General features: G+C 44.9%; 1 protein-coding gene across 2 annotated transcripts in view; it reads left to right on the top strand.

Moving 5' to 3' along the window:
- Positions 1–22,515, top strand: part of KIAA1755 (KIAA1755 ortholog) — a 483,080-nt gene that overhangs the window by 350,947 nt on the left and 109,618 nt on the right. For both annotated transcript variants that reach the window (XM_085619206.1, XM_085619204.1), the window contains exon 11: positions 8,697–8,835. In XM_085619206.1, the coding sequence (XP_085475332.1) occupies positions 8,697–8,835 (139 nt within the window). The remainder of the gene's footprint in view (positions 1–8,696; positions 8,836–22,515) is intronic.

The following is a 22,515-nucleotide window of genomic DNA, read 5'->3' as shown; positions in this document are numbered from 1 at the left end:
ACTCAGCCTCATATGCGGTTGCCAGGAGACTCACTGGCTCGCTCTCAGGGAAATATACAGGTATTTAGAGCGCGCAAGACTTCCTTTCACAGAGCATGTATCCCCCCCCCCAACCCCTGGTGTCAGTATTCCAGTTTCCCCCTGTGCTATTTCCAGTTCCAGAATACTGTCCAGGCACCCAGAGCCTGACGCCTTTCTGCACCTCCAGAGTAGCCTACAAACAACACTAAAGGTCTCTTCCAGTTTGCAGCTCAATGCTAGAGCTACACTGGCTTGCACATGGCTGCCAGACAGCCTCACATTTGCCCCAGAACACAATGAGGTACCGGAACATCTGTCCCTCGCCTAGCCAGAGAATCCTGCCTGACTTGCATACTGATGGAGGGGTGGTCAAACTTTTCCTACGGTGATGGTGAGAAGGTGCTGAGACACCCCACCCACAAACACACAACAGACGCATCTTCACCCTGCCCCCGATGATACCAGCTTTGTACCATTCTCACTACTCCCTTCTGGCAGAACGTATCATCACAGTGCTATCCAGGCCAGATCACCGAATGACGCTGCCTGATGGTGTAAAAGTTGGGCCTATCACAATGTTGCCCTCCACAGGCAAATCAGGGAACTAGTCCAGTTCCTTTTTGAAAGGCTGCAATCTCCATAAGTGATCACCTATCTCCTGTGCAACCCACTGCAGGACGAGTCCAGCAGAGGAGAGGCCAATTGAACAGAACTGTTCTGCCCAAGACCTGAGGGTGGACATACTGTGCTTTCCCCCACAGAAAGGACAGAACACAACAACAGTACCATCAAGAGGCAGGAAGAGGTTTAGAGGACTCCATACATCAGCTTTTGACTTTCTAAAGCTCTGCCACCTTCACGGCCCAAACACCAGAAGTGTTATGAGACATCTTGCCAAGTGGGCCTCCCATAGTGCTGACAAAGGAAAACTCCTTTCGCCTTGCTGGAGGATGAAGCATCTGAAGTTGTGTCTGCCATCCCCACGCCAACTATAGCCCAGCTCTAGCACTCACAGACAGGGACCATCCATTATAAGGCATTGCACCTTTGGATCCAAGTCTCCATGTGGCAGAGGAGTGGGCCACATGCCTGGCACACTAGAATGTGGCCTTACCTGAAGGGCCCACCTACTAGAGATGTGAGTAGCTAGCACAGAGGGCCAGCACTACAACTGTAAGTAGAGTGAGAGTGAGCTCATCTGCTATACCAGCACTAGAAGCACCACACCTCAGTAGGTGCGGACACCATCAAATAAACAGGGTGCTTGTTGTCCCAGATTTACTCCTGAAAGATTGTTTTAGCAAGACTGGCTCATGAACATTATAGCAGAACTTTGGGAAGAGCTAAAGAAAAAAGAAACTTACATCGACCAGACTGCATCAGAAAGACAGAGCAGCTCTGCAGCACCACATGGCAGACACCAATGCTAACATAAGCCACTGGTGCCCACACTGATACTGCACGATGCCTCCCATTCCAAAGAGGAGTCTCTTGCTAGTGTACACCATTGTTTACAAATCTGAAGCACCAAAGGTCCCAATGAGGTAACATGTGACACTTGGTTTGATGCCACAGAGCACTAAAGAAAAGGAGAAAATGAGTGGATCAGCACCTGCCCCTATCAGCACAAATTATGAGCCAAGCAACCTAAGGACTGTTGGCCTCGCTATAGAGATGGTCAATCACCAAGAGACCCTGTTGGCTGGTCCTGAAGAAAGTGCACACCACTGCACACAAAGAAAGAGAAGAAAATCAGGTGACTAAAAGTCACACCAGCGTAGTCAAGAAGAAGATGCATGCTGGAGACCTGAGAAGGAGGAAAGGAAAGGAAAGGAGTGTGACCAGACGACCCACACTGGGATTCCTAATGCCCGACCAAGCATGGAAGAGTGAAGATCAGGTGGGACTGGGCCCGGAAGTAGCCCTGTGACCGACTCATTCCCATGACTGTGAATGCATCTAACGACACAAGCGAGCCTCTGATGTGGAGTGACTACAACCTTGCAACAGACCAGCAGGAGAACCAAAAGCAAGCAACATGCATGCACAAACTGAGTCTCTGCCCCAAGCTTCGCAGTGCAAATGTTCTGACACAGACACCAGCTGCCTATCAAACCATGCCATGCACGCCAAGAGATACAGATGCCTTGCACACGTAGAAGACATAGAGCACCACCAAATCGCAGAGTCTCTTAGCTATGAAAGGCCTTCTGTTCACCATCACTTCAACCATTGACGAGCCAAGTAAGAGTATCTACAATTATGAAAACAAGTTTTCAACTACTGTGATACAGGTTCGCCCTACTGGCAACCCCATCATGCCAGTCCCTCTGAACTGCATCACCTCTACCATCCATGGAGCATCTCACGGTCTGAGTGGAGTCTGACAACATTGAAACATCAAGAGCCGTGAAGCACCGAAGAACCAATCAACAGCCATTATCTGCTCATCCCACCTACATCCGGATCCTCTTGTCTGTAGCATGCCTTGACCATGACCCATCGACCCCTGTGTTTATAACTAGGTTGCCGTTCCTTGGTGTTCTTGCAGCGAACCAGACACTGCACACATGCAGACCCAGCACACACCACAAGAGGTCCGTGGCGACCCATTCAAGGGTCTCCACAAGCAAGAGATGGGCTTGGCACAGCACCACCGACTGATACCAGGAGGTAGAGGGGTCTCATAATGGAGATCTCAGCAGGTCGCAGAAGATCTTCTCAGTCTCAATAAGACTCTCCAGTGAGTCAAGCAACATCACTGAGTAAATGATGGCCTCCGAAAACACTCCTGATACACCCCTTTTGAAATGTTAAATCCAACCACAGATCAGGCTGAACATCAGCAGAGTGAATCAACTCTATATTATGGACATGATTCCAGCTGGTGTGCTACCAGAAGGTCTTGGACTTCTTTGAAGCAGTATTTGTGTGCTGTCTCACACAGGTTAAATTATGAATGTGAGTGGAGACCTTCTGTGGCAGCCCGCATCATCAATGTGTGAGAGCTAATTTTCTAGAATAAAAATCACAGACTATATTTGAGCTATTGCTAATACTGAACAATGTTTACATTGTCTATTATCTTGTTTAAACGTCATCCTATGTTATATGATATTATTGCTGCTAAAATAAACTTTACCAGTTTCACATGTCAGCACAAAAATATCTCAGCAAAGTCCCCTGAATTTACTAAGCCAGGGAAACATATTGTTCGCACTAATTCTGTCTACATTGTATCAGTTGAACTGTTTAACCAATACTGTGAGAAAGATGGAACCAATATGGATTGGTGGTGGGAAAACCACCAATGTATTCTATGTGGAAAATGTTTTCTTATACTGTTTCCTATGTGTTTGACCTTAATAAAGTATGTGTTCCCACCGAATGTATGAACCCCATTGTATTGTCCAAAGCACTATATGAGTGTGCATGTTTATTTTGTTGCTGCTGGAATTACAGAGCTCTTGTCATATATATCGAGCACGCCTGCCTGAATATAAAGTACGTTCGGTTTAATATGAATTCTTTTTAACAATGAAGCTTTGAACCACACAGTGGTTTGCCAGTTAACCACGAAGTTGCCTGCGAGAGTCAGGAAACAAGAATTACAGTTTGCGTCAGATTCATGTCGTTTTTGAATATGGCCACTAGATGGCACTAATTGCCCATTGTGACTCACTTAAAGTAGTTCTGCTACCTAAAACTGAACATTAAAAGTAGCTAGGGCTCCGTTCCAACAATATAGCCTCTGGTATGATTCCAAAATACTGTTAGGAGTATCAGATATTTGATAAAAAGCGGATCCCCAGTTCCAAAGTCGGCAGCTGTAGCTGTAAGGCTACATCCTCTCACCAGGAGAGATGCTTAGAAAATTTACCAGTAACGCTTCAGAAGGCCCAGATAAAGGTGTTTTTGGGTCAAAGACACTGTGTCATCACTGTACTATTCATAACCAGATGTTTTAAAAAATATAATCATCCTCTTATAATGAAAGCAATGACCGCTGATGTCCTAAGGCAATGGGTCTTAACCTGTGGTCTGGAGACCACAGGGGGTCTGCTACACCTACTCAGGGTGTCCACGACAACTTAGAAAACAAAATAATATTAACAGATTATTAAACTCTATAAAAATAAAAAAAAGTCAAATGTAACACTAAAAATAGTACCCCGGCAAACCTTGTGGGCGGTCTTGGCTGAGATGGGGATGCCTGCCTGCCTACTGGGGACTATAAAACGGCTCCATAACGACAACTTCGCCCAAGTTAGATGTGGCAAGTGGGGCAATTTGACCCCAAAGTTCCCTGTCAACCGTGGTGTTAGACAGGGATGCGTCCTGGCCCCCACTTTATTCTCCCTCTATACCAACGCACTAGTGTCCCACCTGAGGGGAGTCAAGGACATTGATGCCCCCAAACTTAACAACGAGCAGGTGGTTGCACTAATGTTTGCCGACGACACCCTTTTGGTGTCAAAATCCCCTATGGGGATCCAGCGCGCCCTCGATAGCTTTTCTGAGTTTTGTTCCCATAGAGGACTTGAGGTTAACTCCTCGAAAACAAAATTTATGGTCTGCAACCCACCCAAAAAAACTGTCCCGAATCCGTCTCTTAATGGTGTTACCTTGGACAGGGTTTCAGTGTTTGAATATCTTGGCGTTACACTCTCGGATAGGATGGAATGGGGTCCCCAGCTAGCAAAAGCTAAATTACGACACACACAGACTTGCGGCGGGATCCTTAAAATACACAGAGCATCCATCTCCAAACCGATAGCACCCACCATTGAGATATACAAAGCACAAGCTCGGGCCGCAACTCTCTATGGGGTTGAACTATGGGGGCATTCTCCAACTCGAGACATCGGCAGATCTGAGAACTTCTTCTTAAGGTCGTTACTGTCCCTACCAGCCAGCACCCCCCTTATACCACTCAGAATGGACCTGGGAGTTAATTCCATTCAAGACGAAATTGCTTTAAGGCCTTTATTGTACTGGCGTAGGTTGTGGGCAACACCGGAGCTAGCGAATTATCAAAACGATTTAAAATCATTATTGACCCCCCGCGGCATAGATAACACACCGTGGCTACTTTACATTAGAAGGGAGCTCACTAGATTAGGGTTTTTTGCTCTATGGCACCATCCTGAAATAAATGCTACAAAAATCTCTAGAGCTGAATTGGTAAACACATTTTGGTCCAATAATAAAAATATGATGCTAACCAACAACAAATTGGGCTCACTGACTGACGACTTTTTTAACATCAAGATGGAATCCAAAATGGAGCCAGTTCTGGACATAATCGAGCCCAATTTCTCCAGAAAATTATATTTGCAAATAAGGTATGGAACTTTGCCCTTGAGAGCGTTCACAGGAAAGTGGTCGATAGACAATCCTTTTGATTGCCCATTCTGTGGAGCCACAAGTGAAACCGACCTACACGTCCTTTTCTTTTGCCCTATATATAAATCTATTAGAAAACGTTGGCTCCTTCAACTATGTAGGAACTTGGGGACTACACATTGCAAAGTTGCCTATAGAATCCTGAAGACTGACACAGCATTACCTATAGTCTTCTCGGTATCACGTTTTTGGCATGCTGCGTGGCGAAGGAGATGTTCCCTTTTATTGCCTAATTCATAACCTTAACCAAACAGTCATTGATTTTGTGTACCACTGCTTTTATTAACTTTTTAAACTTTTTATTCTTTTATCTACTGTTTTAATGAATTAATCATGAATTTATGTAATCTTTACTGTACATACTCTTTATGAACTGTAACTCCTTTTTCATTGTAAAATATGCATGTTCTTGAGGATTGATTATCTTTTATGGTCTATGACCGAAATAAAGATTACTTTGATTGATTGATTGTAAATTTCTCTAAATGGGAAAGAATTTGAAATCGGAATCAAAAAATAAAATTGTTTTCCTCAGATTGATTTGTGAGACCAGTGCATCAATCATCATGCATCAATCAGAATGTCGTTTGGACGTTAGATGGCCTCAATTGGTATTGGAAAACCTCCAAGCTCCTCATTAAGTTAAAAAAAAATTGTAGGGAAATAAATAAATCTGTATATTTGTATGTGCTTGTCTCCGTAATTGTGTGTACTGTTTTGTGGTTTAAATCTTTAAAATGACTTAGGTCGGGCTCCTCTGATTCCAATGAGGACCCAACGATACTTGGCTCAAAAACAATGGGCTCAAGTTATTTTTAAGAGAAGTTATTTTTTTAGAAGGGACCCAACTATTCATATGCTTGCTGCAACAAATAGGCGCGCGCTGCACTGTTCGTCATCACAAACTCTTCGTGATAACTGTCAAAATACAACTGCAACAACTCAATTGATCCAACTAAATTAAAACCTTAAATATGTGTTGGTCCTTAAATTTAAAAATCACAAATGTTTGGATCATGAGGGCTAGGATACTCGGAACAATGGATTCTGCCCTTTCCCATGAATGTGAAGTTGTGATTGAGCAGGGCAGTGCAGGGATATACTCCTAGCATGAATTTCATTCCCCGGCTGCTATATGCCATCACACAAAGGAGGATACCTGGAGTTTTTTTTTTGGTGGGGCATCATCATCTGTATCTCACTTTGCAACTGCTGTCAGAGAAAGAGCAAGTATATGTGAATGACGAACTGGCTCTGATTTTACACTCTTTCTACACTTTCTTGCATTCAGGTTCTGATCAGTTATGTGTGAAACTTTACCTTAGGAGTACCTGGCTCAATCAACATGACTTTCCTATATGTAGTCAAGCCCAGTGCTTGAAATGAAAAAAATAGAAGTGCCTGAGAAGTGCCGGTATTCTCCAATTACAAATATTCGATTTCTCTTGAGAAGTGCCGGTACTCTCCCTCTCAAAATAAAAAAGTGCTGGTACTCCGTACCGGACAGTTCCGGCCCATTTAAAGCACTGGTCAAGCTGATGTATCCAATCATTGCAGTGGTTATAAACATACTAATGCTTGAAAATATTTCCATTTATTTAAATAAAATACTTCCCAATGAGGTGATCCTTGCAACAGGTTGCTGAGCTTAATGTATGTGGAGAGCCTGCGGGCATCTTCCCTGGGTGAAAATGCTAACTTTAACCTATAAAACCCTATTTTGAAAAGTACCAGATTATCTGAACTGCCGCTTCACTTTATGCATCCTTCTAGAATATTAAGTTCGGCTCCTGCCACTCATTTATTATTCACTTTGGTATCTTGGTATCCCCCCGGGATACTATTTAAAAAAAAATCTTGAAGAGGGGGTGCACTGCCCTCTACTGGGGGGCCTTTACAGCCCCCAGGACACTATCCTTTGGGGTCTATTTTATAAAATAATGGGAAGGGGTGCGCACCCTCACTCCCCGATCCTCCTTGAGCCCTGGGGACCCAATCATTGGGACCTATTTTAGAAATTAAGAAGGGAGTGCACGGACCCCCCCTCCCCCCCCCGACCCTCCTTGGCCCCGAGGACCCCATCGCCCAGGGCCTATTTAATAAATTAAAGAGAGGAGGCACACAGCCCCCTTCCTGAACCTTCATAGCCCAGGGGACTCCATCCCCCAGGGCCAGAAGTACGTGTCCTGGTGCCCACGTAGAGGGCCCACAAAGCACTGCTTATATAGATACACACACACACACACACACACACACACACACACACATACACACACGTAGACATGTGCCATAATGAGGTACAAGAAACCTATTGAATCTGTATTCATTTTAGCAATATGTGTCAATCATATACTCCTGCTACTTTTCAATCAAATGGGATGTTTCCACCATTACTGTGATAGCAGGCAGACCCTCAACGTAACAGTTTGAACTTCCATGGTATCATTGAAGGGTACCACCAAAAGGGTGATTTTAAAGAACATTTCAAGATTGTGCTCAAGTTCAGATGGGCTGGCTAGTATTGAGGCTTGTAAACATACTGCCTTCACAATTATTGACATATTTGGGGATCATACAACCGTTTGTTCAGGTAAACAGATTGCTTAGGACATCTAGTTAGCGGCAACAGGTCAGCTGATCCTGGAATTAAAGAAGTGCTGAGGGCATCTGAACTAGAGAGTATATCACTTGGTCATACGAAGACTTAGTAAAATGATATCAGAATAAGGACTGAGTTGGGCAGCCTTTGCCCAATGGGGAAAGGTATGAGTATACAGATGTGCCTTATCCCTTGTTATTTTTAAAGCATGCAACAAGGATACAGAACCATGATGAAATACAAAGGAGACAAAGAGTCTCTAATGGGACTTCCCTGTACTGTCTTAAACACATTTATAGAGGTTCTGTTATTGAGTTAGCTGAACAAAATCTTTCCATGTGGGGGAATCATCAGGCGCAGTAGCAATTAGTCGAAACATCTAATTCAATAATTTCCAACCATATGGTACTATTTGCATATTAGTAGAACACCTCTCCCAAAAATGGCAGACCAGTCTATGATGCTTGGTTACATTCTCTTTGAATGGGAACTAAAGCAATTCTCTTGTATGCAGGAACACCGCAGTGACATTTTTTACACTCTTTCTGGTACCATGGGGATCTGTAATGTCTGGATCCAGAATTACCACAGAATTATGAAAATGCTATAAGGAATGGGGAATACTGTGGAAAACAGTGTTTCACAGCCTTTCTCATTTGTTTCTCTCTAGGGATGCCGTGGAGGCAGCCGTCACCCAATACAACCATGTTGAGGAGCAAGTGCACACTCTGGTAACAAAATCAAACAGGAGCCTGGGGTTATTAGAGTCTCTGCTAAAGATGAGGAACCTGGAGTTGGAGTTCAGCAGGGTAAGGAACGGTGATCTGCTTCCACCAGTCTCTTCAGAAATCCATTTGTGGTTAGACACTTGCTGGGTGCTGAAGACAGGAGTGCCCTATGTTCACACTATTGGTTGGACATGAGACATATAAATCAGCATGGTTTTGTTAACATTTGTTGTACACAGTTGTCTGTATTATCCAATGTCTTAAATTTATCCCCACAGAAATCATTTTATGTCTCTGTAAGTAAAATGTTGCAGCATTTATCTATTACAGATTAAAATGTTGTGCACCCTCCCACCATCTCGTGTTACAATGTCAATATTACACCTTCATTTTTTTTATTTAATATGTAACTCAACTCGTACTTCCAACAAACTAGGTAAAGTATACAATAACAACAGTGATGCATACAGAGGAAAAGCCAGGTCTTCTTCAGGACTCATACAGAAAGGTTAAGGGAAGAGGTGCAGTTAAGAGCACCAAATTGAGCAATCCTAGAACTCAGTCTTAAGATCCTTTCAGGACGATCGAAGGTTGGGCGCACGTAGGTTTCTTCCTGATCCGAAATCAGTAATTTTGAATCTCAGCTTTAAAATATTGCTAGTGGAAAGCGTGCATTCCTCTCCTTTGGTAAATGTTAACATTTCACTGTGATCTGAATTGTAACTGTTGATATACATATTGTAGCAAAGTGCTCTTTTTCGAAGGTCTCTACCCCCCCCCTACATCCACACCCCCACCCACTTTTTGCCTAGATGCTGTGGTAAATTATCTGAAAGTGCACTGGGGCATGCTAACCAAGCCCCAGTGCTAGTGCTCTTTTCTTCAAAAGCTAATGTGAATTGGTATTCGCAATTGGCAAGATGCTTTAGCCCCCCTTGTAACTCCTTAGTATATGCTACCAGTGGTACCCAGGGCAAGGGTGCTAAAGGGGTCACCAAGACTGCAGCACTATTTGTGCCACCCTCAGTGACCTGAGTAAAAGTAAAGCCTGCAGGTCTGCCATTGCAACCTTCATGAGAAGCTTTTTGAGATCAACTCTGCACACACCTTGTGTTGCAGAGTCCCATCACTGCCTTTAGTATATATATAAATCACCCCTCAGGTAGGGCTCCTAAAGCCCACGAGGCAGAGTGATTTATATTAAAGGCAGAGCCATATATGTACAAGCCTATATATCTCTACAGTAACCTTACCATTCAAGATTACTCTCAGTGAACTGCGGTCCATAGGATAATATGGACTGGATACCAGGCGACCCTGAGTTAGCTAGCTCCATTATGGTGCTTTCAAATTCTGTCATGTTTGGTGTCAAACACCTTGCTTTTTCACTCCCAACACAATTCACGTGTCAAGTGTGAACTAGCATGTACCCAGATGGTATCCTTAGAGGTTGTCACCGAGTTGCCTCAGCCTTCTTGTGCCTTAGCTGGCTTTCCGAACCAGATGCTGCCAAGACAGAAGTCTGACCTCCTCTGGTAATGGCTATCACTCCCAGAGGACAAATACAAAAGGCATGGGCAAGAAGGAGGTCACACCTACGCCCTCCCAGGATAGCTAGTGAATGGCGCATCAGGGCAGCGAGCTTCAAAGGATATCACTGTCTCTGATATGCAAGAGATTTATCCTCCAGATGAGGACAACAAACTGCCTGGCCACAGGTACTTGTATTTGCATGCAGGCAGAAAAATGAGCCAGTCAGGAGGTGGAAACCCCAAAAGGCTAGCCACACCTTTACGATGGGCTACCTGGGCTGTAGAGCCAAAGATGGGTAAGGCCATCTTGAAAAGTCCCAAAAATAGTGGGTTTCGGGTAGAAAAGCAACCTACATCACCGGACGTAGTCACTTCAGGGGCGGATTAGCTGCATGACTAGTAGCCCATTGGCTACAAGCCCTCACACCCCTAAACACCCCCTTCATCCAGGATTTAAGGTGCACCCCTGACACCAGAACTCCAGATCTGCTCTGAAGAAGGAAAGGGACAAAGAAGAGAACCATGTTAGCACAAAGCAGGAATACACAAAGAAGAGGCCCAAAATACTCCACCTGTGGCAGCGCCCTGCACCCGCCAAACTACGACTCGTCCCAGTGACCTGTTCCAAAAGGAAGGTGAACCCCTCTGCAACCAAAAGACTTAATCAGGACTCCTTAGGGCTAGAGGTACGAGTCCCCTACAGTCAGCAGGCACAACAAACGCACTTCCAAGATTCAAGAAGGACTATCCTCTGGGCTCTGTCGAGTGCCAGCCCAAACGTAACCAGCGAGGTGCCTTCTTGCAAGTGCAGTCCTGAACCTCAGGTAGTATCATCCCCCTACATCATTCCCAAGACTTGTGGAAGAAGATTTGCTTTACCACTGCATTTGCCGTGGTCAAGGTTTGTTGGTAGTCTTGCTGACTGCTGACTACTGTACTCGCTGCTCCAAGAATATCAAATCCTTTGCTCCATCAACCTTCTCCTTCTGTGGCGTAATTGTCGAGTACTTGCATCCCAAACCTGTCTGCATTGGCACGCCTGGCGAATTCAGCTCACCCTGTCCCATTCAGCACCACGGATAGCCAGGTACACCTGTGCACCCGAGGCACCCGAGTTAGACAGAGCTGTTCTGCCTGGTGATTCCTTGTCCAGCAGCCCGCCAAGCTCTTCCTCCAAGAGGATCTTGTGAACTCGGCCTGAAAGTATCTTTTTGTTAAGTACTGTTATTTCAGCACCCACGCCCCCGTTCAGCACCAAGGACAGCCAAGTCACTTCTACAGCCAGACACCCTGGGCAAGGTAAAATTGTTCTGACAGTCGAAGCTTTGTCTGTGGAACCACAAGACTTTAACTCCAAGTGGGTTCTGTGGAGCTCATCCCGCAAGCGACCGAGAGTCACCTTGTGTTTTTCCCATTGACTGCAATGATAAAGTCAGACAGCTCTTCAAACTGTTGATTTTATTATCACTGTAAATTCTATAACTCCGTGTATATGAACTGTACACGATTCATTCTGTTATTTACATTTATATAAGAATAAGCTTTATTTTTATAAATTGGTGTCGCATTTCTTACAAGTCATGTCACGTACTAATCGTCAATGTTGAAATTGTAAAATGCTTTGCACTTGTTCCTCTAAGTAAGCTTGACTGCTCTTTGCCACTCTGCCAGGACTGAGCTAAGGATTACTAGTGTGAATCCGATGTCCTTTTTTGGGGACTGTATTCATATTACATGTTACACCCCACCCCACCCCCCCCCCCCAGCCATACCACATACTTCCACCTTGCCACAAAAAGGTATGCTTGGTAACATAATTGTTTCAATTGATTTACAGAAGAGAACAGTTACACGGTGTTAGGTTGTTCATACTTGAAACTGTTCTTTACAATTAAAAGAAAGCACAGTCCCAGCTTTCTAGTTGAGCTCCTTTGTTAGACTTGCAAATTATAATTTCATAAGATTAATGAAATTCCATGCAACTTTGTCCCAATATATTCAAAGCAAACACAAAGAGATGATGGACGGAGCGCTGAAACTTTTCAGACACTCACCCTCAGTCAAAGATCTGGGTGGAATCCATCATCGTTCTTTAGCTCACTTCACCACCTCAGTTCAGGCCAGCCATATACAAATCAGTCTTTACCCCGTTCTTCATGGGAACAGTCCAGCCCGATTGCCAAGCTAAGCCTTCCCTGGACTGGCAACAAGCATCCTGGGACCGGTTTTGGGGAAACACCCCTCATCAGCCAGGCTAGCTTGAATCCAGTGTCAAAGTGAGCAAGGGACCCACAGGTCTTGGCATACCCTGCCAACTTAGGGTGAACAAAGCAAATACAAGGAGATTATGGATGGAGCGCTGAAACTTTTCAGAAACTCACCCCCAGTCACAGATCTGGGTTGAATCCATCATCGTTCTTTAGCTCACTTCGCCACCCCAGTTCAGACCCAGCCATATGCAGACCAGTCTCAATCCTGTTCCTCATGGGAACAGTCCAGCCTGAACTGCAAAGACAGGTCTTCCCTGGACTGGAAACAAGTATCTGGGAATTGTTTTGGGGGTACACCCCTCATCAGCCAGGCTAGCTTGATTCTAGTGACAAAGTGAGCAAGGGACCCACCTCTGGGCATACCCTGCCAACTTAGGGCGAACAAAGCAAACATAAGGAGATGATCGACCGAGCGCTGAGCCTTTTCAGACACTCACCCCCAGTAACATATCTGGGTTGAATCCATCATCGTTTTTTAGCTCACTCCGCCACACCAGTTCAGACCCAGCCATATGCTAATCAGTCTTGACCCTGTTCCTCATGGGAACAGTCCAGCTCGAATAGCCAAGCCAGGTCTTCCCTGGACCAGAAACAAGCATCCAGGGACCGGTTTCGGGTAACACCCCTCATCAGCCAGGCTAGTTTGAATCCAGTGGCAAAGTAAGCAAGGGACCATTTGCCATTGGATTCAAGCAAGCCTGGCTGATGAAGGGGGTTACCCTGAATTGTTCCAGGATGCTTGTTTCCTCTTCAGGAAAGACCTGGCTTGGCAGTTTGTGCTGGACTGTTCCCATGAGGATCAGGGTCAAGATTGATTTGAATTTAGCTGGGTCCGAACTGGGGTGTCAAAGTAAGCTAAAGAACGATGTTGGATTTTACCCAGATCTGTGACTGGGGGTGAGTGTCTGACAAGTTTCAGCGCTCCGTCCATCATCTCTTTGTGTTTGCCAATGCATTCAAGCCAGAAAACTAAATGCAATAAAAGAGTTAAATATGCAAATTAAATTATGGCCCCTGTAAAGTATACATTTATTTAAACAGATCTAATCACAGGTCAGTTCTGTACCTTGCAGCAAAAAAATACGCTCCATGCAGATCCTTACTTCATCTTGTTCTTGTGTACAGTTGACAAAGACAGAAGAAATTAAACATGTTTACCACCTGGTCCAATTCACAAGGAAAGACTATTGGTTCGAGGAACGAGTCTGGCCTCGTCGAAGATAGTCAGCTACTGTTAAGGTGCACCGACCACCCGGAACCTTTTCTGTTTTTTTTACTGACCATGGTTCCTTGTGATCAGCCTCTAACCCGGTAATCACCCGAGTGTGTGGGGCCCCGATTGGTCTTCTCCTGACACTGCCATCTGACTTAAGGTTGGCCCAGCTGCCGCTGCAACACTGCGGGTGAAGGACACAGCCTACTCTATGCGTGAGCGCTGACCGAGACACAGAGCTGAAGCCTTTACTCCTGGCTTGCCCTGGCCGCTTCACAACAGCACCACAGGCCTGAAGACCTTATCACTGTTCTGCAAGCTATCTGGTCCATTATTCACCTGCATCTTGTGCATAGCCTGTTCTTCGCGGGGCAAAGGAGGGTGACCCATGCAGAGGACTGTTTCTGACCTCCCTTTGTGAATAGTTGTGCCCTAGAGCTAGCAGTGACAGCGGTCGCCCAGACACCTGCAATTGACTGGTAAGTCTGACGCCAGTGGTGGTGTGTGCAGAGTTGGGGGTGATAGGGCATCCATCAGTACATGGGAGAAGGCTGGTGCCCATGCTGGGAAATGGCTAGCCCCGGCTTTTGGTAACCTGACCCTGGGGGTCTATTGGACTCTTTTGTGGCCTTTCATTGTAGAAATTGGCCTTTGAACTGTTTGGGCCTTTGAACTACATCCTGTTGTGCTTTGCATGGATTATTGCCTGGAGTGTGCCTTGTTCTTCACTGGGCCCAGTATAGGTTTTTGCACCCCCGCTTACCCGTCCCCATTTGGCTACACCCAAGCTGCCAGCTTGGCTGCCAAAAGAAAAGGCAATACGTCTGCTTCCTGTCACTGGCATTGTGGCCAGCGAGTCCAAGGTACCTCCGGCTGCTATGGCTGATATCACATTGGGCACGTTAATGAGAGAGCTCACTGCAATTAAGTAAACTATGGGCTCAATATGACAGGACACCAAATTGACGGCTGCTGAGTTGAAATCCTTGTGAAGTGATTTAGGCACATCTCATACATGGCTGGGTTCCATGTACCACAGATTGGAGGCCACAGAGTACTGAATGACTGCATTGGAATCCATCGCTGATATTGGAGGTGAGGTCTAGCACCTCAGCAAGTAGAAATCGAGGATCGCAGTCGGAGAAACAATTTTCACTTTCTGGGGGTGTCAAAAGGGGCGTATGAGAAGCCTTTCTATGTCACCAAAATGCTCAGCAACGCATAGCGGCCACAAAGTGCCAGGAGAAACTCTTCTTATATAAAGATGCCAGAATTTATATTATGATCAACTTTTTTCATGATACTGTGGTGCGGCGGAAAAAGGTTGTGGCGCTACAACTGACACTCTGGAAGCTGGGCATTTGCTATGGCCTTCTCGAGCCTGCTACCATGTTGCTTACCATTAATGGCAGGACAGGAAATTTGAGTACTTGTATGACCTCAGCCACTTTTTGGCCTCCTTGGACACAATTGGCATTTGCACGTCGCCAACAGCGGATGGAGAAGAAGGACTGGATAGTTGCAGACTGGACACTCCAGATCTGGGGCATGTAGACACCTCTCATTTACACTTAAGATTGGACACTGTGGGCCATATTATCAAGAACGGCGATAACATTATTGCCGTTTTAGCGACAGGAAACTGAATTCCAATAAAAGCCCAGGTTTGATGTCCTTCACACCAGAACCACCTGGGCTTCTATTGGAATTCACAAGGGCATATTATCATGCCCCTTATCACCAGTTTCCTGCCGCTAAACCGGCGATAATGTTATCGCCGTTCTTGATAATATGGCCCTGTGTTGAAAAAAATGGGAGAAGAGGGTGCCACAGAACTTTGTAGATTCAGCATCTAGAGGCCATAAAAGTCTTGCCCCTCCATTGGGTACCAGTGCCTAAGGTGCATGCAGTTAGTATTGGAACATTATCTGAGGCTCTACATGCTACAATCTGCCTAATGTTCTTTGATAATTGACAGTACCTGCAGGTACATTTTGTGTGCAGTGCTGGGCTGGATGTCTGTCCTGGGCTAGCCACATGGGGTGAGACTCAGCATCTAGTGGCCGCTTCAATACACTAACCTTCTTGTTGTGATTTGGCCATTCTCTGTGGGACCTTTACGTCCCAGGGTTTGCATTAAACTGTCTATTGGTCATGATAGTTTGCAGGAGTTCTAGGTGGTATGTGGATTGTGAGGTACACTCGCCTGTACAAAGTAGTTTTTTCATTGTGCATTGTTTGTTGACCATGGGGACACTAGGCACACTCCCTACGCACCAATCTGATATCCAATTTCTATATTGTATTGTGTCTCCTGTATAGCATTCTGCACAACTGTCATTCCAACACCACTTCTTCTTTGAGCACAATTGTGACTCACCCAGCTGCAGACATGGCCACCATTGCATCAGTTTCACAGCATAGCCACACACTTCTGTGCACCCCGTTTGACCTCTGCTCTCTTTCAAAGCAGTGACTTCTGCTTTGGTAGCAGGGTTTCAACGCTGTCCAACTTATAACTGCTGTAGAGGACAAAAGGGCACAGTAGCCCACCCACGGCCCAGATACTTTCACATTTTATCCCTTAATATCAATGGCCGGACTCATTATATGAGGCAAAACAAACTCTTACATACTTTGCTTTAGAAACCCATGACATAGCTTTATTGTAGGAGCTCATTTATCGGGCCCGGTGTCAGATAAGTTGAAGAGAGATTGGGTAGGTAGAGCCATAAGCAGTGGCCTCATTAGGAATATCCCTATAACTCCTACATTGCCTGGGACCTCCTCATCCCAGAAGAAGTGTGGCATGGCCATTCTCTTAGACAAATGCTTTCCCCTGTACTGTACAAAAAACATGGACAGACCCACTTGGTCTATATGTTTTCTTGAAACTGAAGACACTGGAACGGACTGCATTAGTAGGATCCGTCTATGCCCTCAATCAGGACACCGTCACTTTCCTCTTCTCCCTGTTTTGACAGAATTCAGTAATATCAAGATGATAGTGGGTAGGGATTGGAACCTGGTTCTAGACCCCTTCCTGGATAGATCAGGACCCCTGGATAGGTCAACACTCAAAACCAAGGGCTACTGTTTGATGTTATGCAGGATCATGGTCTGAAAGGCCCCTGGCGTCTGACACAACCACTTGACAGAGACTATATTCTCCTTTGCTTTGTGAATGGAAACTGCTAGAGAATCAGTTACTTCTTCGTGAACCACACAGTGTTGTGTCATAATAGAGATTGGGGTTCTGGACCACTCTCCATTGGTCCTGGGGCTGAATTTAATATATATTTTGCCCACATCCAAATGTTGGAGAATGAACGTCTCACTACAGATTGCAACAAGACAAACAGATGCTCACAACACAACTCTGCTCCTACTTGGCGGTCAGGGAGCCCTCGGTTTCTTCACCTTATGTTCTTTGGGCCACAGCCAAAACCACTTTAAGGGGAGACTTTATGAGAGACTCTGCCGTGAGGAAACATGAGACTGGGAAGAAACTTGTGCAAATTAACTAGAATGAACTCAGTGCTTAATTTGTTAAAATGTTAAGTGCCGGGGCTCTCGTCTGGAGGCCACTGCAGCTTGCACCTCACATAACCCATGCCAGCTCTGCCAATCACAGTGCATACACAGCTACTAACCTTCACACTCCTACAAGTGTGACAAGACAGACTATTCCCTGCCCCCAAAGCCAGAAGAATGGCTTGGGAGGCAGGTATTAGTCATTGTTAATGTAAATGTCACAAATAAACCGCTGTTGTTGTGTTCATACTGAAATTAGCAGGACAGCGCCACCATGTGGCAGACTGTTATAGCCCCAGTGCTGACAACAAGGTTTTGGTGCGGAGCACCGGAAAGCTCCGGCTCAAATTAAGCACGGACTGGACTAAAGGTGAGGGCCCATTGACCGCTTGAGGGCCTAGACCTATGGGAGATGCCTTAACATGGAAGACCTCTGGGTTGATATACATCGCTATCCTGGTCAGCAAAGTCTTTGAACATATGGTAGTAGATGATTTGCAGCCTTTTATAACGAAGATGGAGCATGACTTCCTCTGCTCTACAACTTCCCTTCTGGTGCAGGATACAGATGGTGAAGACGGTCACTGCACCAAAACGTAATTATGTTTAGGGCGCCCGGTTTTATGGTATTTATTTTTTTAACATTTCAGTCTATATTTATCCAGATTTATTTTTTTGCCCATCTTATTGGTATTTATCCATATTTATTTATTTTGTGATTTGCGAATATATGGAGTCATAAAATTGTATTTTTCCACATTTATTTAACAGATAAACATGCACTCATACTTTGCTGCTTGTCACGTTGTAGCACATTAAGCATCCAAATATAGCAAAACACTACACCTTCAGGTAAATATGAGCATTAGAATACAAATATATGTTACCATACACCTGCATTTAGGGAAATCTCAACCTATTTTTAGCTTCTCATGCTGCCTATCTACTCAGCTGTTGTCTTAGAAATCACAAAAAACAGCATGGAGAGTCTCCCACAAAAAGCACAATTTTCTGCATTTTTCCGCGTTTAAAAATAAATACAGACAGGAAACACTTTGTTTTCTGTCTGTAATTAACTGTAAAAATCCGTGAAAAAAGGGGAAACCGGGAGACTTAATTATCTTCTGCCTCTTCTTCCACTTGAGGTCCAGAAGGGCTTGCTCTGCACCCTGAACAACCGCATTAAAACCTGTCTGGGTGTGACAGAAACCCCACCTCTAGTCATCAAGACTACATGCAGCTACTAGATCCTGGGAGCAACAGATAATAGACACACATCTGTCCTATCTTGTGCACAATTGATCACAATCGGCCTGCTTTTTGATGCCCAGTGATGGGCAACCAATGTGGGTGGCCCTGGAACCTGGGCCTTGGAATACTGTATGATACTAGTGCTTCGCAGTCTTCTTTCTGCTCCTCTACCATTAAAGCGATGTGGATGGTATGGAAAGATTCTCATAGACTACTGAGACTGGACAACTGCCTCTATAAAGATGCACTGCTGTGGTCCAAAGGGGGCATTAACAGAGGATGTTGAAATGGTTATGTTGTCATGGTGGGGGGAGAGAGGGATTCAAATGATCGATGACCTTCTCACCGGGTATTCCTTTTGATCCTTCGAGATGCTTATGTCAAACTTTGCACTGATTCAGTAGCAGCTATGGAAGTAATGGTATTTGCAGCACTGTTTGAGAGGTGAACTGGGAAGGGATCCTATCCTTCTTCCTGAATCACCCCTCCTGGACTATGTCAGAAAATGGGGAACCTAAGGACATGGTTTCCAACTAGTACCAAATCCTCATTGATAACTTATACCCCCATAATACACAACTAGAGATCAAAATAAACTTACATGAACAGTTAGATGTTTCCTACTTGGAAGAGAGTTAGACGGAGCTCATGTTTACTCATGGCCGCACCCTCCAGAAAGTCCAGTTGAAGTACTCCTGTTTTAAGGTTTACAACCGTTGCAAGTGGTCCCCGCTTAACCTATGCGGGGCTAGATTGCTGCTCAATGATGCACAATGGAGGTGTGCCTGAGAGGGTTGTGACATTAAATATATATAATGGTCTTGTCCACGTCTGTCTCAATGCTGGTGTGATATATGGCGTATGCTCCATGCCACAAGTCTTGTCCACTTTGTAGGTTCAGCCAACCTCACCATTCTGCATGACTTCTTGGATATCGAGGACACCACCTCACATTGGCGGAGATGGATGTCAACGGCCCTCATGGCAAATATTTGTGCATTAAGTAATTGGTGTTCACTGTTCACGCCAACATACTGAGTGGCTGACTGAACTTTATATATTGATCACTTACAAACGCGGTAATATAGGATCCAAGACCAAATGCATTTGTGCTTCTCCAGGAAGGGGATCTTGGGTGGAGCTCTCCCCTTTTTGTTGCACTCACACCCCTTCGATTTCGGGCATAGTAAGGGAGGACTGCACTTATCGGATGGATTTGTGTTTTGGGTGGGAAAGGGACAATTGTGGCATGCATCTGTGATCTCTCTCGCGCTTGTTCAGCAAGAGGTTTGGGAGTAGAGGGACTGGGACACAGGTGTTCTAACTGTGAAGTAAGACTTTTTTCTGCCTATGTCTGTCTTGGGATGTGAATGCGCACACTCAGTGGATGGGTTAGATGGACGTGTGATTTGAGTTGCAGTTTATGACAATCGTGATTTTGTAATTTTATTTGTTTATTTATTTTCATAAACTGGCAACTGGGTGAAAGAAAGGAGGGTGGGTCAGAGTCCAGTAAGGGCACCACTTCACAGTCCTACTTAGGTATTCCAAGATATTGGAGTAGACGCCTCACTCACTTAATTGTGACTTGCTTCATCATCTGTGCCTATCCACATCCTGGTAGGGTGGTACCACCAGGGTGGACCCAACCAAGAGAATGGGAGGTCTTAGATAATGTTTTGCTGGATAATGCAGGGATCCAGATGAAAGGGGGGAAGTTAAAAATGCCTTACTGTATACCCCAGAGAATTCTTTATTTGTATGGTATCGGGTGTATGAGTAAAATATGTTACAGGGTTTTAATTGAACTTTAATTTCTCAATTGACCCTGATGTTCCAATGCCAACATGTTTAGGCCCACACCGAGAGCCCAACGGGGTCTGGGGGTCTTTGTTAGGGCTGAGTGCGTTTGCTTGCCTAGCTATGTATGTATTCCAAGAAAATATGTGAGGCTTAAGGCTCTCACCTGAGTCACTACTGCATCAGGTGAGGATACCTAGGGACAAAGAGGCATGTTATCTGAAATGAAAAAAGTGACAGGTTTGTATACCCGTTTTCTAGGAAATGGCTGTTTAAAAAAAGTGTCTGCAACATTCTAGATGTAGAGAACTGACTTGCAATGTGCTGCCAGTATAGATACCCCACCTCACTGGTTGGATGCTGGAGGCTATCTATCCTGGTTTTGAGCACCTCCCAAGCCAGTGTCGTGCAAGAGGTCTAATCCCAAGTGAAAGGAGTATACCATTGGAGTTTCCTTGACATTAATTAATTGACTACCCTCCTGGAAAATGATAGGCTGGGTACTGAACTTAAATAAATAGAAGGTCAGAAGACAATTACATAGAAACAGCTAATTGCAAAATAAAATACAGAGGTGTCATGTGTTATACATGCATTGTAATCTGGGTGTTCAGTGATTGACAGTGATTGACTCACACTCACACTTTTTACCCTGTGTTTGGGTTGCTCAAGGGTCATGCTTGTCCAGTGCCATCCTATAGTCACAATCTTGTCAAGGAAAGGACATGAACATCATGTTAATAGAACTCAAAATAATATTTTAATTTTGCCTCCGTCTCAGTTAGGTGTATCTCCATCACAATAATGTGGTTGTGTCAATTGTATTTATCAAGTTGAATGGTCTCTTCTACCCGTGTGTTTCGTAAGCGTTGGACCATACATAATCCTGGTTTCCAAATACCTATTAGCAGGCTCATGCCCGATGTGGAAATAATTATCAACAGTTTTCAAATTCACCAATGGCTGTGTTACTAGCCGCTCTAAAGTCTAATAAGTGTCCCTTCACTTCACAGAGAAAATCAAGAGCTGATTGAGTATTTCAAAGCTCCCGCCAAGGTGGGTATTATACCGTGTGGAGCACGGGGGCTTTTATCTGTATATGTACACATGCTCACTCGGAGCTTGCTTCCTCAGTCAGGTAGTATACCCTTGAAATTGTCACATAACGTGTAGGTTAAAGCTCCCACCAAAGTTAGATAGCTCCTAAATACATATATACGTATACCGGAGGAAGATCCTTCTCCTTCCTCGCTCCCAAGACCTGGAACACCCTGCCCCTCCACCTCAAGCAATCCCTGTTCCTCACCCAAATCAGGAAGGATCTCAAGACCTGTCTCTTCGGCTGAACCTCCACAGCCAGACGGATCAGCAGCCCCCCGCCCTCAGTGCCTTGAGACACTCACGGGTAAGTAGTTGTGCTCTACAAACTCCTGATTGATTGATTAATATCTGCCCAGGGTTTGTTAATTTAATCATAAAGAATATCCATACATTTACAGAATATCAGGCCTCTCAAAGCACCCATCAAGGTAAGATAGCATGCATCCATCTGTTCGCTCACTTGAGGTATGTTAGCTTAATCTGGTCAAACCCCTTAGGATTTACAGTATTTGGTAAATGTCAAAGCTCCCTCCATAATATGATGAAAAGGCAGCATTGTTTACGCGGGCCTTCGTATACCCCTGTGTTCATTTGTTCTTTTTTAAGAAGCCCCTGTGCATTCAAAAGCATGCCTGTCGCATCTGGGTATTACAGTTACTCACTGCATTGAGGTACTGGCACCGCCGGCTGCACCTACATGCTGCTGCTGGTCAGACCACTGCAGAACGCTTCTGTGTTTGGCGCATTCAGTTTTAACGTGGCCGGGGTTGCAGTGCCAAATGGGAGTGGATGCTCTAACTGAAGCGTCTTCTCGCCACCCTTGGGATTCTTGGAAATTGAGTCCCAATGTATTCTGTCTCTCCACAGAAAATATCAACTGGTGTTGAAAGTGAAGGTTTTATTCAAAGAGGAAATATTTAGTTTCAACAGGGCCGATTTCTTAAAAGTAAGTGACATTTTTCACTACTGGGCATTCTTTTGCATTTAAACTGTACTTGGTGTCCCAATGGGGAGTTTTATATAGCCGTTTCGGTTCAGGAGTAGAGGGAGCAGGACACAG

The sequence above is a fragment of the Triturus cristatus genome, chromosome 7 (genome assembly GCF_964204655.1).
Source record: "Triturus cristatus chromosome 7, aTriCri1.1, whole genome shotgun sequence".
NCBI classification, from domain to species: Eukaryota; Metazoa; Chordata; class Amphibia; order Caudata; family Salamandridae; genus Triturus; species Triturus cristatus.
Note: the sequence above shows the minus strand (reverse complement) of the source record. Positions and strands in the feature narration are given on the sequence as shown.